Below are 16,156 nucleotides of genomic sequence, written 5' to 3' on the forward strand. Positions count from 1 at the left end.
ACTTTTGATTTAATATGTATAATGTTAACTCGTAATGTACGTTACTTAGAAGACGTCGAAACGTACTTGCCACTCGACGGCATGCATGCTATTAAGGGTTATTAAATCGGTAACTAATGCATACTGTAACTGGAAGATATGGCCATAAAACAACAGCAACAGTGGCATTGCAGGAGGGTCGGTAGGCCGCTGTCCTTCTACCGCACAGTGAAATGTTGCGCAATTATACAATAATCGTTCATGCCTTCTCCGCTTAGATCATCGACGTCGCAAACAAAACGCAGAAGGTTCCGTCAGTGGACGCACTCCTGACGATTTGGTGCGATCGTGTCCCCACGCAGTTTTTTTCTTCCTACTAGCGTGAGAGATTGAACAGTTGAGTGCAAATATTTAGAAACTTGATTTTCGAAAGTTTCCAGCTTTTGTAGTGCAGTTCGTTTGTGTCTTCTCTGGGTAAACTGCACGAATAAAATTGATCTGCATCATGAACTTCCTACTTGCACGTAAGTACATCATGGTCAATCGTATCAGAAACTTGGCGGTTTCTTTAGCATTTAGTTATAGTTCACTGAGATACATTTAAACAAATTCTTCTTCATTTCTCTCTCAAATTCATATCCTAATTCAACCCCGTGTGGCTAACGGTAGTTTGAATGTATCAGCGTCTGCTCACAAAGTCTCGTCCCACAGGAAAGGAGAATTTCATCTCTGCCAAACAAGACTCGCTGTGCACGGTAACCTTCTCGGATATGGTGACGAGATGTTGCAGAGATTCAATTACCCTTTTACCGCAGTTTCATTGCATTCAAACATGCATTACCTGCTTTTCAAATGTACGTAATGTAGTATAATGTGACAACGAACAATGACGAGAGATTCAAGTTTTAGGATGTTTTGCGCTAGTATGCACATAATTATACTGTTTATGTATAGATTGACGTAAAATTTTACTTCTTTTATACGTGCTCATAAGTAAATACATGCAAAACACAACACACACACACACACACACACACACACACACATATATATATATATATATATATATATATATATATATATATATATATATATATACATATACATATGCATATACATATATATACATACATATGTATATATATGTAGTCCAGTCATTTTAGTCATATTTTAGTGAAATAAATGAAAAAAATCATAACAAGCTAAAATTTTGCACATGACTTCTTTAGACACTTAGAAATAACATATCAAAAGTCCCCATTGATCCACCTTGAGCTTTGTCCGCCATCTTGGAAAATGGCCGCCAAATTTCCTTTTTTGCTTTTTCATGAAAACGGTTAGCCTGACGAAAATGACTATTCAGTACATTATTAAAGCTCACCAAATTCCCTACAAAGAGGTTTCATGCATATGTACTCTACAAGTGATAGTTTGCAAGCTATATCAAGTTTTTTTGCTGAGCACAATATTTTAAATTCGTACTTTTTTCCACACCACCCATGAGGTAAAGTACGTAGGCGCGTTTTTTTAATGTGGTTTCCCCTTTAGGCTTAATCCACAACTATCTTGATACTCTCCTTGTCACATATACAATTTCTTACACTAAATCTGTGATCTTCACGATTTCCTTCGACGCTCTAGCGGCTCCACTGAAGTAAAGTAGCTGGTAAGACACTTGATTTTGCCGTACCTGAATTATTGACTGGCTCTTCACAGCTAATTTCCCGTTGGTTTGCATGACATATTTCTTCTGGTTCAACAGATTCTTCATGATCTTCATTGTCACTTTCATCAGTATCACGTGAGGGAGTCTCAGTTCATCCATTAGTTCTTCCTCGGATTGGATTATAGAGTTTGAGCAAGAAACCCCTCGACAACATGCACATACGATGGAACATTTTAGACCCCTTTTACACAGCTGCAGTTCCGTACACAGTTCTTTGTGCATGTGCACGATATCAAAATAGCAACTTCTCAGGTGCGGGTGGTAATTCTGTGGTGACAGGAACAAGCCATCAGTGCCTTTATCCATCCCCACTGCTCAGGGTGTAGTGGATTGCTCTGCCATAGTTGAACCTGATGGTACACACGAAGAAAATGTTGTTTTGATGCTTCTGCTGTTGGGGAAGTCTTTCAAGTTTTACTTGCCTTTTACAACGTACTGTTGCTCTCCTAAAGCACTTCAATCGAAATGAATTTAGCTCAAATTCTTCATCAGGACCTCCATATAGGGCAATAAGTAACTTCTCTCCTGCATCAGCCACTGATTTCTGTGTTGATGTCTTGCTATTAAATACATCTACAGGCTTTCTTAGTCTTTCTTTGTTCTGTAAAAGTCTGAATAGTTTAAGCTTCCTTGTCCGAAGAGAGACGAAACTGTGTCACACCCACTGGCAGCATGAATGAAAAGAATGTAATCCTTTAGTGAACCAAGTGAAGCTTGTAGATCAGAAGAATTGTGGTGTCGGGCAGGCACTTTTCCACGACCAGGTTTCAAGAAAGTAATATTTCTGCTTTCTGGTGTCAGTGCAGTCAGAAGTATAAGAAGGTCAACATCTTCTCCAACAACAGCGATGGTGCTCTCAAAGTTCAAACACTCTCGTATAGCTGTCTGTATAATTAATAAATCTGCATCATCAGGTGCTTGTTTCACCGAGATACCATTTTCAGCTAGTTTTCTGGACAACTGGCTGATAAATCGAGATTTGTTATGCTCATTTGATAGGAATTTTTCTTGACTAATGCATGCATACTTTGGTGTTGGGGTAAAAAATCGTATCAGTAGTTTGCAATGTGCGTGATCTGCGTTGTCTCTCTGCATACTTTGTACTAGATTTTGAGTCACCGTATCCATCAAACACAATGACTGCCTTTGTGTGGTAATACTGTTTGATGTATGAGATGTATGCCTCATAGACCTCATCATAAGTGAGTCCTTGAATGTGTGATGGCCACACAACACGATGAAGTAGAAAACCTCCATCTACAATGAAAACTGCTTCATCCAGATACTGAAATGTACTAGTACTCTTATCATTGAACACACTATACATTGCAGCTTTGTTGGTCTTTCTCATGCCCTGTTCAGTAAATAATGCAGGTGGCATTGGGGCAAGCTCGTACTGAAAATAATCTTGCAGATCAGCAGTACTAGTGTCTAATGTATGTATTATTTTGAAACAGAAGAGTTGTATCAACAGGAACAATATCTTCTCGTATTGTGACACTTGAGTTTATTGTTGCCAGAGGTAACACACGGTTCTTGCGCTTCAATTTTACCTCACCGAAAGCTTGCCAAGTTATGGCATTCATAGACTCCAATCCAGTTTCATAGCTTTTGTAGCAGTTTATTTTATTATCACCAGTTATCGCAGTTGCAAGTGACATAATCTCCTTATTGTCTGAAAAGGGTGGATGAGACAGAAACCACTGCAAAATCTTTCTGTATCTTCATTATCTCTCACAATCCTTGAAGGTCGTAGTTCAATGTGCTGTTCACTATACGAACTTCTCAATCCAAAACTCCTCGACTTTGGTGCACATTTCACATGTATCTGGCATGCCAAGAATCCACCGACTCAATACACTATCGGTTATCCCTCGCCCATGTGTCAGCCCTCCTGAGGTCTTCATGGTCCTCATTAGCGTTTGTTCAACAGTAAGATCTGACCATAGACCAGCCCAATTCTTGTTTGAGCGCCTGATTGTAAAAAATCCTTTCTTTGTAAACTTGACAAAATCTTCATCAGGCATATGCTGGTGTAAATCATGCATATCTTGCAAAGTATAGGTGGCACGATTTTGCATAAGCTAAGTGACCAGCTGCATGAAAGTAAGGTATAAACTCTTGAACACACAGTAGCTGTAATTCCCAATTTCCTAGTCTTTCAGCCTCTATATAGTGTAGCATCACAGTCACCATCTGAAATATTGTATCCAAAGCATTGCTGTTTTGCCCCTTAAGGCAACTTCTTGCACATGAGTGTTAAATTTCTTTACAATGCTATTTATGATAGCCGATTCCTTTACTGATGTTGCAGTCAATGTTTTGTTATCATACTGCTGAAGCATGGACTGAACCTCTTGTTTATCCTCATCAGAAATGGTTGCACCATCTAAAAGAAGCTGGCCCAATGCAGCATATGTTAACAGATGTGCTCAGAAGGGCTCTGGCAAAGCTGTGTCCTGTCATCATTTTGTCTGTAGATTTAGGTGCATAAACTGTCTCCCACACTTCTTTAATCCACTACCGGCCATGATGTACCCAATAGAACCCATAAATGACATTAAGAGATGAAAACCACCTAGTCGCACGAAAACATTACCTAAATTCAAACTGTTTTCAGTAGAGGACACAATCTCTCTTGCCTTCCAATATAGTGGCTGGTCAAAGTAACACATGTCACACTCTTACTCGCTTTTCTACATGAATCAGATGCAAAATGTAACACGCTGTTTATTGCATCAGAAGAGGTAGCCTTTAAATCAAGGAAAGGCAAGAAGAGAATGGACGTCGTATCAAAGTCCTCGCTATTATTGATAGCATCCATAAATCCATTCCAGTGTGGAATATCCTTAAATTTCATCCACTTCCCACTCAACCATAGCAAATGACAAGATGACGTTGTAATTTTTTCACTAGGATTTGATGTAAGTTTCTTTAGATCCTCAATTTCAATCCTTTTCAGTCCACTTTCACTATAACTTGTGAAGGGTTTCACTGTTATAGATGAACACGAAGAAATTTCTCTAGCAGATGGCATTTTTTTCAGTCTTTCAATTACTTCTGGTTTGATCATTGAGCCTGCTGGTGTTACATTCAATGCCACCCATGCAGTGAAATGTGTGAAACCCATCTATTGTGTGCACATCAAAATCTGCATTATCAAAAACAAACTGCATGAAACTATCAGGCAAAATATTAGGAGGGGTAGTTTTCATACAAGATGCTTCAAAGAGTTGTGCTTCATTATATCCAGTAGAGAATCCCAGTTTATGTAAAATATGTACCAGGAGTCTTGATCCAAATTTCCTGTGTACGTAAACAGCTACTCTGAGTAGGATCGGAGAGACAAATGTTCTTGGACGGACTGCTTGTAGGATTGAATGAGCTATAGCAGAGCATACCCTGTGTTTGTTGTCTGTATCTCCTTTCCTCCTTTTCATTGATTTCATGTAATAAAACTTGAAGAGAATCAGGTATGTTGTTTTCAACATTATTAAAGAGTCCCTCACGAGAAGGATAGTTGCTGAGTCGTACACCTTTGACTTGATGTCCTCTTTAATAATAGCTGCTGCAGTTCTAACAATCCTCATTCGCTCTTCTTTCTCACTATGGAGTTTTTCATTATACCAAGAATTACATAGCAATTTATCTCCTGATTTGCGGAAACATACAATGGGAATCTTTCTTTGGAGGGTAGTTATGATAACATCATTTCCATACTTTTCTTGTAATTTAGTTTTCAGATAGCTTCCACTTGTCCTGCAAGATTGGTTCTGATGCATCACATCTAACAATTCCTGCAAAGTAAATTGACAGTCATCACTGTCTTCCATATATGAACAAACTTTCTCTAAGCCAGTTTCTATATCTTCATCATCTGGTCGTCCACGTTTACCTGACGGATTTAAGTGTTGCTTCGAAAAAACTTGGAGCTACATGACCTATGGTATCTTGCTTCTTCTGCAACCAAACAATGAACACCAACTAAAATTGCTTTTACTTTTTGCCCCAGTCATCATTACGATTGATGCATTTATCCAGCACATTTTTTCCAAAGTCTAAGGTCATTACTCTACTAACTACTTGCCGTCTATGGAGAGGGTTTTTCTTTTCCTCTTTTCACAGCACTCTTGAAAACAAAATATACACTTTTTCTTGAAATCAAACACAGTTTCTTTTGATCTAATTTTCTGTTTAATAGGTGACCCTGTTTCCTCCTGGTCAATTGTATCTTTTTATAAGCTGCTTTTATACTCTTTTCTCTAGTATAGTCTTTTCTGCATTTTATGTGTACTTGAATAGTTGATAAATTAACCCACTTTTGCCACTTATCATCTCCTCTTTTCTTACTTGCTTCAACAAGTGTCGACATACCTTTCTTAACACAAACATTTTCACTTTCTATTAAAGTGTTCTTCATAAAGTACACATAATTCACTTTGATCTGTGGTTCCTTCCATTTTTAAAGTATATTCTGAAATGAAAACAAAACAAAAAGGATAACCATTTAGAAAATACTATAGTGCAAAAAAAAAAAAAAAATAGCCAAGTATCAGATCAAAAGCAAGTGAATAAATTCACACGGGCATGCTCACACAATTTAATATGGTTACAAAACCGAGAATATCATTAAAACTATCATTCATAGCAAAAATATGCATTGAACATCTTTTGTAGAAAATATTATGGTGAACAATAATGTATAAGGCAGTTATTTTCCTAAGATCAATGGTTTCCATGGAAATAGCGAAAAACTGAAATTTGGCATTTTCCAAGATGGCGGACGAAGCTCAGGGTGGACGGATGGGGACTTTTGATATGTTATTTCTAATTGTCTGTAAAACATTCTCCAATTTTTCAGCTTGTTATGAATTTTTTCATTTTTTCCCTAATTTGACTGGACTATATGTATATATATACATATATATATATATATATATATATATATATATATATATATATATATATATATCAAACATGGAAGGAATTTGTACGTATGGAAATAAATGACCTAAGAAACTTAGCCTTTGGTACTGATAATCTCTAGCTGGTTCATTACAATTGAAATGTAGCTGTATAAGTTGAATTACAATTGCTGTATTAAAAAACATGACCAGTTTTCTGGCCGTTTTTTTGTGGATGGAAAAGCGTTCACATGATGTATCTCCCCTTTTTCGAAAGACGCCATAAAGATTCTATCAAGTTTCCTTATCGATAAATGTAAGTGGAAGGTTTCCTGAACTACAGCTCCCTCGACCATCCAAGTCTCGTTCGAAGCAGCAGGTGCCGTGTCACATAAAGGAAACCCCATCTGTGCTCTCTCTCTCTCTCTCTCTCTCTCTCTCTCTCTCTCTCTCTCTCTCTCTCTCTCATGAGAAAACATTCCAAGACATACCCCTTAAAAAACAGCCTGAACTCAGACACTGGACTTGAAATCTATTCTGACTGGATGAATCTTGCATTATTACTCTTGGCGAAGCCAAAAGGAGATAAGATTTTTGCCCTTGTCTGTGTGTGTTTGTGATTGTGTGTTAACAAATACTTCGATAGTGGATAAAAGGATTTGGATGAATCTGGGCGAATTCATTCTCTGTGTGATTCCCGTTTGATGATTCGTCGCCATGGAAAAAAATCGTTCATTATTGTATTACAATTCTTAAGAAATGAAACCCGGACATTCCTCTACGGTAGAATTGGCAAGAATACTGGATGCCTTATTTTACGTGGTAGACCCGGGAGGATCTCGAAGTAGTTACCAGATAATGTTAGAGGAGCTTACAAGAATGAGTTTCAGCTTGAGGAAGGAATAAGAACACAATAACGAAATCACTTATTTTTTTTTACTATCCTTAAGTGAAACGATTGATAAATATCTCACGTGTGTGTGTGTATGTATGTGCACATACTCCGCGAAATATACAAGTAAATATGTAAGTACATTCACATATAGAAAATGCAAAAAGTCATCCATAAATTGGAAGCCTGCATATTGAACATTAGTCTTCATGAACTCCACAAAAATGTCATAATGGAATAGGCGTGGCAGTAGACAGTAGCAATATTGTCCCATCTTCCAGCCTATATTTCAACAGCAGAAGTGACTCCTTGGCTAACTTAATTTACTGGTAGCCTAGTTTCCCATATATATATATATATATATATATATATATATATATATATATATATATATATATATATATATATATATATATATATATATATATATATATATATATATATATATATATATATATATATATATATATATATATATATATATATATATATATATATATATATATATATATATATAGAGAGAGAGAGAGAGAGAGAGAGAGAGAGAGAGAGAGAGAGTAGTTTTAAACCAGCTACAACAGAGCAAACAGCAAACAAGATTTAAATGCTACCTAATCGTTTCATCAAGAGAGAGAGAGAGAGAGAGAGTAACTATAATAATGTCAAGCGTTGGTGACCAAAATATATAGTATCATACCTTTTCATGAAAATTCAATGCAGGAGCCAGACCGCTAGTACCGGAACAAACACTGCTGATAACGTAAACATCACGACTTCGACCTCCTCCTCCTCCTCCTCCACCTCCCGGCCCCCCTCTTCTTCTTCTTTTTCTTCTTCTTCTTACGAAACTGAGAGTTTTTTTTTTTTAACCATCTTTTACTCGTCCGTGCCAACTCTTCAGCAGACTCACTTCTCCTGCATAACCCGCCGCGACGGAAGTGTGTTTTTCAAAGCGGCTGTTGACTCTTCAATCATCCACCGCGGACAAGCATTTACTTTTAACTTCCAGCAGTCGACTCCTCACTTAAAAGAAATCCCTTTGTTTACTGCCTGTGGTTGCAGTATGCTTGGGGTCTTAGCAGGTGTTGGTTAAGCGAGGAAACACTCCACATTGCTTTGTTTGGCTTAAATTAACATCAGATATATCTCCTGAACTAGACTGAGCATTTAATGCCATTTCAGGTATTGCATTCTTCTGTATTTAACTTTTGCAAACAAAAAAAAGGAAATAAATTTCCTTCTGGCACACGCACACACACATATATATGTATAAATAACAATAAAATCCACGAAGGAAAGGGAAACACTGGAGTGCTGCGAGGCCTTTCGACTGTCTGTCGTCCTTTACTTAGCTATGTAAAGGACGACAGACACTCGAAAGAGCATGCAGCACTCCAGCGTTTCCTTTCCTTCGTGGATTTTATCTTTACTATTTATTCATCACGTTCCATATTTTCGTGATTCAGTTATACACATATATGTATATAATATATATATATATATATATATATATATATATATATATATATATATATATATATATATATATATATATATATATATATATATATATATATATATATATTCTTTTTGTTGTTTCAAAATAACTACCAGACACAAAATCACTACATATGTCAATAAAAACACACTGTTTTGATGGAACTTGTCTATGTAGTTTCGTCCTCTTAGAGATTCGTATTCTGTCGTCTTAGGGGTGTTCAAACTCTGTCCTCCTTGACTGTGAGGCAAGCGTCATAACCACTGTGTGTATATATATGATAAACTGATGGAGGTAGAGGGTTCAGCTGCAAAACATGACAACACATAAATATTCCTGACTGCTGAAGTTTCAGGAGTTTGTTAGTTACTAGACAATTACTAGGTAACTCAATCACCAGCTCCAGTGAGTATGAGCAGTACTTATCGCTGTTTTCTCTCTTCTACAGTGTCCATCGTTCTGTCCGTGACTGTCCAAGTGTCACCGCAAGATGTCTTCGACGGTAAGAACGAGAAACTCGACCTTCTGGCTCTCGTGAGAAATGTTTCCGTTGTTGACAGGACCCTAGTTCTTTAAGGCCGTGAATAATTACTGAAATGGAGACCATTTCATAGCTGTCTCTTGATATTTTTGCTCCACAAAGAATTATAGTAATAGGATTTTTAAAATTATCACGTGAGTGAATTAAGAAATGTTGGACGTCCAGACTAGCAAAAAAAAGACAAAAACTCCTTTCTCATTTTCAAACCTCGCCAACTTATCTTTGTCTTAATGATGAATTTTAACATTAAGCTGTTTCTGTTAACAGGGTGTGGCGCCATAGAGAGAGAGAGAGAGAGAGAGAGAGAGAGAGAGAGAGAGAGAGGCAATATTGATTGCTTTACTTATATTTCAAATGCTTAACTAAGGATGCACTCAGTAGGCAAATACCATTCACATTATTGTTATTAATAATATGATTATCTAATAACATCCTACCCAAAGGTTTCTCTTGTGAGTCATAGCAGAGATCTCAACTTATGCCCCATCCATTGCATTTTATTTCACGTTTCGCTACATTTACTTGCAGCATTTTCAAGAGGGAACACAAATTCTTTATGTATAACAGCAATACAATATAATCCTTTTTTTTAAGAAAAAAAGGATAAACTTCCTGATTTCCTATAGACGTCCATTTTTTTTGCCTTTCTAGTGTCCTTGCTGCAAGCAAGGCGATATTGGTTCTAGTTTAGTCAATCTTTCTTTGAGTTTGGACCATTATAGAGCAGTCAGTAGAAGAACACATGAGCCTTTGGTAAGACAGAATAGTCATTCAAGGGAAATTTGACCAGAAAATATTAAAATCATCTAGAGAATTTTGTTAAACTAACCGACACTAAATACAGTAGTGCCTAGTCTTTCTACATATAATATTTTAATGTATGCTTTGTTTATTTTCTGTATATATAGTAAACAGTTTCTTGTCAATATTTATAGTAAAAAAGTATTTCCTAAATATGTTTTAAGCATTCTTTTCAACTTCTTGGATTTCTACTTTACAATAGTTTTCTAATGTGCTTGTGAATATCCATGAGTTGTAGATCTCCATCTTTGGGATTTAATGTCATTATCATCATTTTCAAGATGTGAAGCCAGAGGGCCTTGATGAAGGCCCGTTGCCTTACCCTACTTTGTACGCTGTGCCAGACACCAGTTTCCTGTGTGGATTCCGTTGGGGATTCTTCGCTGACCCTGAAACACAATGTCAGGTGAGTTCCTTTCTCTTCCACTGATTACATCATTATCATTCTTTTTGATATGAAGTAACTCACCAAGGCGAGTGAGTCACATTGAAAGCTCACTCGAAGGATTCTTTTTCTAGATGAGGGGTGTGCTTTAGGGCATTAAAGACTTAAAGGAGTTGGACAGCTTGATAAGAAAAATCATGAAAGAACGAATGATGAGTAAAAGGCAGAAAGCACTGCAGCTATTAGAGGCCTAAGATGGGATATTCATGAAAACCTTCAGTGCCATCTTCAGTGCGCAACGCTAGGCACACTGTGGCTGGCACCCTCCCAGGGGATTGATTTCGTAAAGACAGCTTTGATCATTCGAGAATGAAATAATGAAAATAATGATAACCACCATAACGATAATGATCTTAGGGAAGATGTTATGGCAAAATGACATCTATGTATGGCACATTTCAGTGAAAAGAGATTTAACTGAAGGGGTGGGTCAGGGAATGTGTTTAAATTAAATGGCGAAGTCATGTTAAAGTCAATTAATTCCTTCTCCTACGACTGATCATTTTCACCTGCAGACATATACATTCTCAAGGTTTGTCAACAGTTCTCTCTCTCTCTCTCTCTCTCTCTCTCTCTCTCTCTCTCACACACACTCTCACACACACACACAGTATATGCTTTAGTGTTAACAAAGTACAAACGCGCAGTTAAAGCCGGTATTGCGGATCTTCTTTTATAGGAAAGTTTTTTGATAAGTTTCATTCAAGAAGTTCTTTTGATGCGCACACAAGAGCTCGCGGGCACGCATGCACCCACACACAATCACACGAGTGAGTAGGCGGAATGCTCTGCCTTACATTGTAAGACGTCTTCCTGGCTTCTTGAGTGATTCATTCGTATAATGCCCCGAGCAACGCTGCAATTAGACCTTATTCCATTAGGTGGGACAATGGGACTTTAAAAGTGAAGAGTTTAAAGTTGCACGAATTGACGGTGATGCCTCTCTGCGTGTGTTTGTCAACAACGACGACAACAAAAACAACTGCATGAAAGAAAGCTAACAAAGACGCGTTGTAAGATTGGAATTCTGCGCCGTCAGAGATTCGTCGTAATACCTGGAGAAAAGTCATGACGAAATAGCTCTCAGAATATATATATATATATATATATATATATATATATATATATATATATATATATATATATATATATATATATATACACATATATATATATATATATATATATATATATATATATATATATATATATATATATATATATATATATATATATATATATATATATATATGTATATAGATGCGTGTCTGTAGACTATATATACTAATGCTGAGTATTTATTGGAATTCGTATGTTTTCTCTCTGTATCTCAACTGACCATTTCTAAAGATGCTTTATTCACTTCCCGCACTTTTTTGGCAAAGGTCTAAAGCCTCACTATTTCGATCCATCTTGTCGCTTACGGGTGTAAATTTAGATTTCCATTAAACTTGTGCTCTCCTTTCGGCCATTGATTTCCTTCCCCATCGGTCTCATAACTGAAATGATAAGATCCGCGCGATAGCAAAGTCGTTGTAGAAGCGCTGATTAAGACCCCCAAACGCTAAATATTATGCCCAAAGAAGACTTCAACAACCCTTCAGTTTTATCATTTGTCTTAAGTTTATTTAACAATCGTATTTTGACAGACTTTTCACACTCCTTACTGCAGTCTTTCTACTTTTTTGTAACTGACATTCCAATAAAGCAGTGTTCTACAAGGGTCTATGATGAATTATGAAGCTTTTGGTTGGAAAGTATTAAAATGAAATATGAAAAAGGAGGCCAGCTTTCCCTTTGTAGTTAGAGACGGAAAAGAATATTGATGATCTTCGCCTCGACTGTAACGAAACGTCAAAAGTAGAGTGAAATCAAGGAAAAGTGAAAAGAAAAGGAGAAAAGAAGACCTAAGACGAAAAAGAACGCAAGAAGAAGAAAAGGGGGAAGCCTTATGACAGCTTGTTTTCCATCGCTGTACACAAGAACCGAGGTTACCCGGCTGAGCAACAAACAGGACGATAACAGACGATCTGATCTTTTGTTTGACGACAATGCCAGCGCTTCCACTCCACCGGAGATGGAAGGTTAATTTGGTTTTTCGTAACTATCCAAATATACAATAAAAAATAATGGTATGTGACCCAAAAATCGCCTTCTTTTCTCGCGGGGAGAGAGAGATTGATGGCTGCTCGTTTCCATTTAGCGCGTCACAATAACTCATTTTTTTTATGGCATTTTCTTTTTTGTGGAACATGACAGTCCTGGTCATCAATCTGAGTGTGCTTACGTAAGCTGTACGCAAGTGCTGTCGAACGGTAATGCTATCTAAGAGTGTGACATTTTTGATTAAAGAGCAGCAGGAGCCTGTTTTCTTTGATGCATTTTCAGTCTCCCAAACTTAAAAAAAAAAAAAAAATCAGCTGTTGAATTTTTGATGAAGACATACGGTATGAGATGAAGCAAACGATTAAACACCAAGTTTTTTTCTCTTTTTCGATTCATAATCTGTAGGTGAACGTAGCTTGTAAAGTTGCTGAATGGAAAGACGACAACTGTTTGCCGAAGAGAGAGAGAGAGAGAGAGAGAGAGAGAGAGAGAGAGAGAGAGACAGAGGGTTATTTGTCGTGCTGCTGACGTCCCATCTATATAGCTATGTGAAGCGAGTATGGAAGTTTTATGCACATGAATCTCATCCTAGACAGGGTAGTCCAAGAATAGCATTGGCTATCAGCTAATTTTTTTTTCTGCATTCATTTCGTTTTTCGGGGAAGCGGCTCTTTTTGACGAGTGAGAGTGATTTTTTTAACCTTTCTCCAACAGGTCTTCCATTTCTGCCGCGGTGGCCGCGCTGACAGCTTCTTGTGCCCCAACGGGACATTGTTCCACCAGAACTACCGGATTTGTGACCACTGGTACAACGTTCCTTGTCCATAAATGGGGATGAAGGTTGTGGCAAGAATCGACCAGCTTGTGCGGGGCATCGCAATATATTCAGTGGAGCTCAGATTTTGTATTACATCATTTGTGAACCATCAATAGGTAGAGAGATGCAGCTAAAAACCGGCTTTAATATTCAGAATATTAACGTCAAAACAGATTTTGTTATGTTAAAATTAAATTAGGCGAAGTGTTTTGCTTGGAAATTGTTAAGTATTTTGCACTTAAATAATGAGAATTATTCAACTGCTTTTACATTTACCTGTATCAAAGGTATAGTTTGGATATGTTACCATATTGCACTTACATGTTACCATATTGCACTTACATCCCGTGCAACTGACAAATATTTTGCATTGCAGACCTAAAAAAAAAAATATATATATATAAAACCTCTTGATAAAACGATAAGGTTTTAAAACTGTCTCTCATTGATATAATGAATGACCAAAAAAACCAGACTCGCACACTGCCAACAAACCACCGCACTGGCGAATGAACCCGACGTATGGAAGCGGGTCAAGGATTAGCGTAGGCACACAAAAGAGTAAAACCCGATGAAAACTAATTCTCTTGCAAGGAAAAACATTCACTCTGCACAACAGAAACGCAATAAGCAGAAGCCAAACAAGTTTATGAGTAAACATAGGAATGAGCAAATGTAAGAGCAATTCACCTAAAAAAAAGTCGATTACTGGTATCAAATGTTTCCGAAGTCTAAGATATAGTGAACAGTCTTCAATTGCCATCTCATGGTTGATACCATTGCATATTTTGGGCATACTAAGGTTGTTCATTACTGGTTTTATCGTTTCATAGACAATGAAATCTTTATCTACCTATTTATATAAAAAACTCTTACCCATATTTACCATGTATTGTCTTTTTACTATATTTACCAAAACTGCATAAAGATCCTTTACTTTAGTCAATTTACTAAAAACAGAAATACGAAAATGTTTAATAGATTTTATGCAAACAGGCCAGTATTGAATTATATTCTGCTAGTGAAGGTTATCTCTGTTTCCCTATTGCAGTTATTTCACACATGCACTTTCCGGTTACATAATGCCTTGTGTATAAATATATTTGGACAAATAGGAGAGAGAGAGAGAGAGAGAGAGAGAGAGAGAGAGAGAGAGAGAGAGAGAGAGAGAGAGAGAGAGAGAGAGAGAGAGAGAGAGTTTTAATGTTTAGTCATGGACTTGACTGACCCAAGATATCGAGCTTTAGAACAGTTCCCCCTACTTTACCGTCCTTGTGAAATAATAGAGGTGAATGCCCTGTGCAGGAAACTTTGGCGGTTTCAGCCACTTCATATATTTCCAAAAGAAGGCTCATCAGCAGTGGGTCGAACCCACTTACAAAAACGGTGGCATCCACCTTCATCTGGGGAATTAAGACACTACTACATCAACGCCCCTTCCTACCCAACAGGTCAGGATTTTCTCATGTTTTTTATTTGTTCTCTTTACTCGCAGCAGTTTCAGCCGCCATTGTCTCCGAGTGACCAAATCCCAACAAAACGTTTTCAAATCCGTTTTCACATCGGCTAGCTTTTTTTTTTTTATTGCTTTAACATGCATATTGCACGCAAATAGAGACTTTACGATTCTTCCGTAGCTAACCCAAGGTTGAGTTCAGAGGTGTAACGGACTTATCTTAACAGCAAAATTTATGACAATAGAATCTATGAATCTATGAACGCTGCCCACAACAGGATCACTTATTTAGACATTTCTGTTGTCATTTAATTGCTTCAACTGTGTTCAGTCATGTGATCCATTAATGAAGGCAAAATGAGCTGATACAGTATTGTATCATTTAATTGCCAGCCCCGTCCCTAAACCTTCATCCCTCTCCAGTCCCCCCACCCCCTCCCCACACTCACAAACCTGGTATTTTTCCGATTATTTCTGAGGATCTCTGTAAGAAAAATTCAGAAGCTTTTCTGCATCGAAATTCGACAAAGTTATTGATTATACTTCAGCTGCTCTTTAGAGTATAGTTTTAGCGGGTAAACCTCTTTGTCTTCATGCGTTCCACGGCCTCAAGTCATTACAGCTCCTCCTCGAGCTAAACGAACCCAAGAAACAAAGAAAGCCGGTCGAGGGGAGAAAAGGACCTCATTTTTCAAGAGGGGAAACGCAGACTATTACCTTTGCTAATTTTGCTCCTCTCCTTAGTCATAACTTTCAGCGGGTTGTCTGGCAGAAAGCGCCTTACGTCGTTATATTCACAAGCAGAAATGCCAGGCATATTTCCACATAACAGAATGCCATACATTGAAAGGGACTTTATATATATATATATATATATATATATATATATATATATATATATATATATATATATATATATATATATATATATATATATATATATATATATATATATATATATATATATATGATATTGATTATATATATAAAT

General features: G+C 37.1%; 1 protein-coding gene across 1 annotated transcript; it reads left to right on the forward strand.

The window, feature by feature from the left end:
• Positions 1-13,969, forward strand: LOC136851281 (U-scoloptoxin(01)-Cw1a-like). The gene is made up of 4 exons (XM_067125269.1): positions 1-503; positions 9,448-9,501; positions 10,623-10,747; positions 13,607-13,969. The coding sequence occupies exons 1-4, from the start codon at positions 485-487 to the stop codon at positions 13,718-13,720; spliced, it is 312 nt and encodes a 103-aa protein (XP_066981370.1). The 5' UTR covers positions 1-484; the 3' UTR covers positions 13,721-13,969.
• The last annotated feature ends 2,187 nt before the right edge of the window (positions 13,970-16,156 follow it).

The sequence above is a fragment of the Macrobrachium rosenbergii genome, chromosome 23 (assembly GCF_040412425.1).
Source record: "Macrobrachium rosenbergii isolate ZJJX-2024 chromosome 23, ASM4041242v1, whole genome shotgun sequence".
Classification (NCBI taxonomy): domain Eukaryota; kingdom Metazoa; phylum Arthropoda; class Malacostraca; order Decapoda; family Palaemonidae; genus Macrobrachium; species Macrobrachium rosenbergii.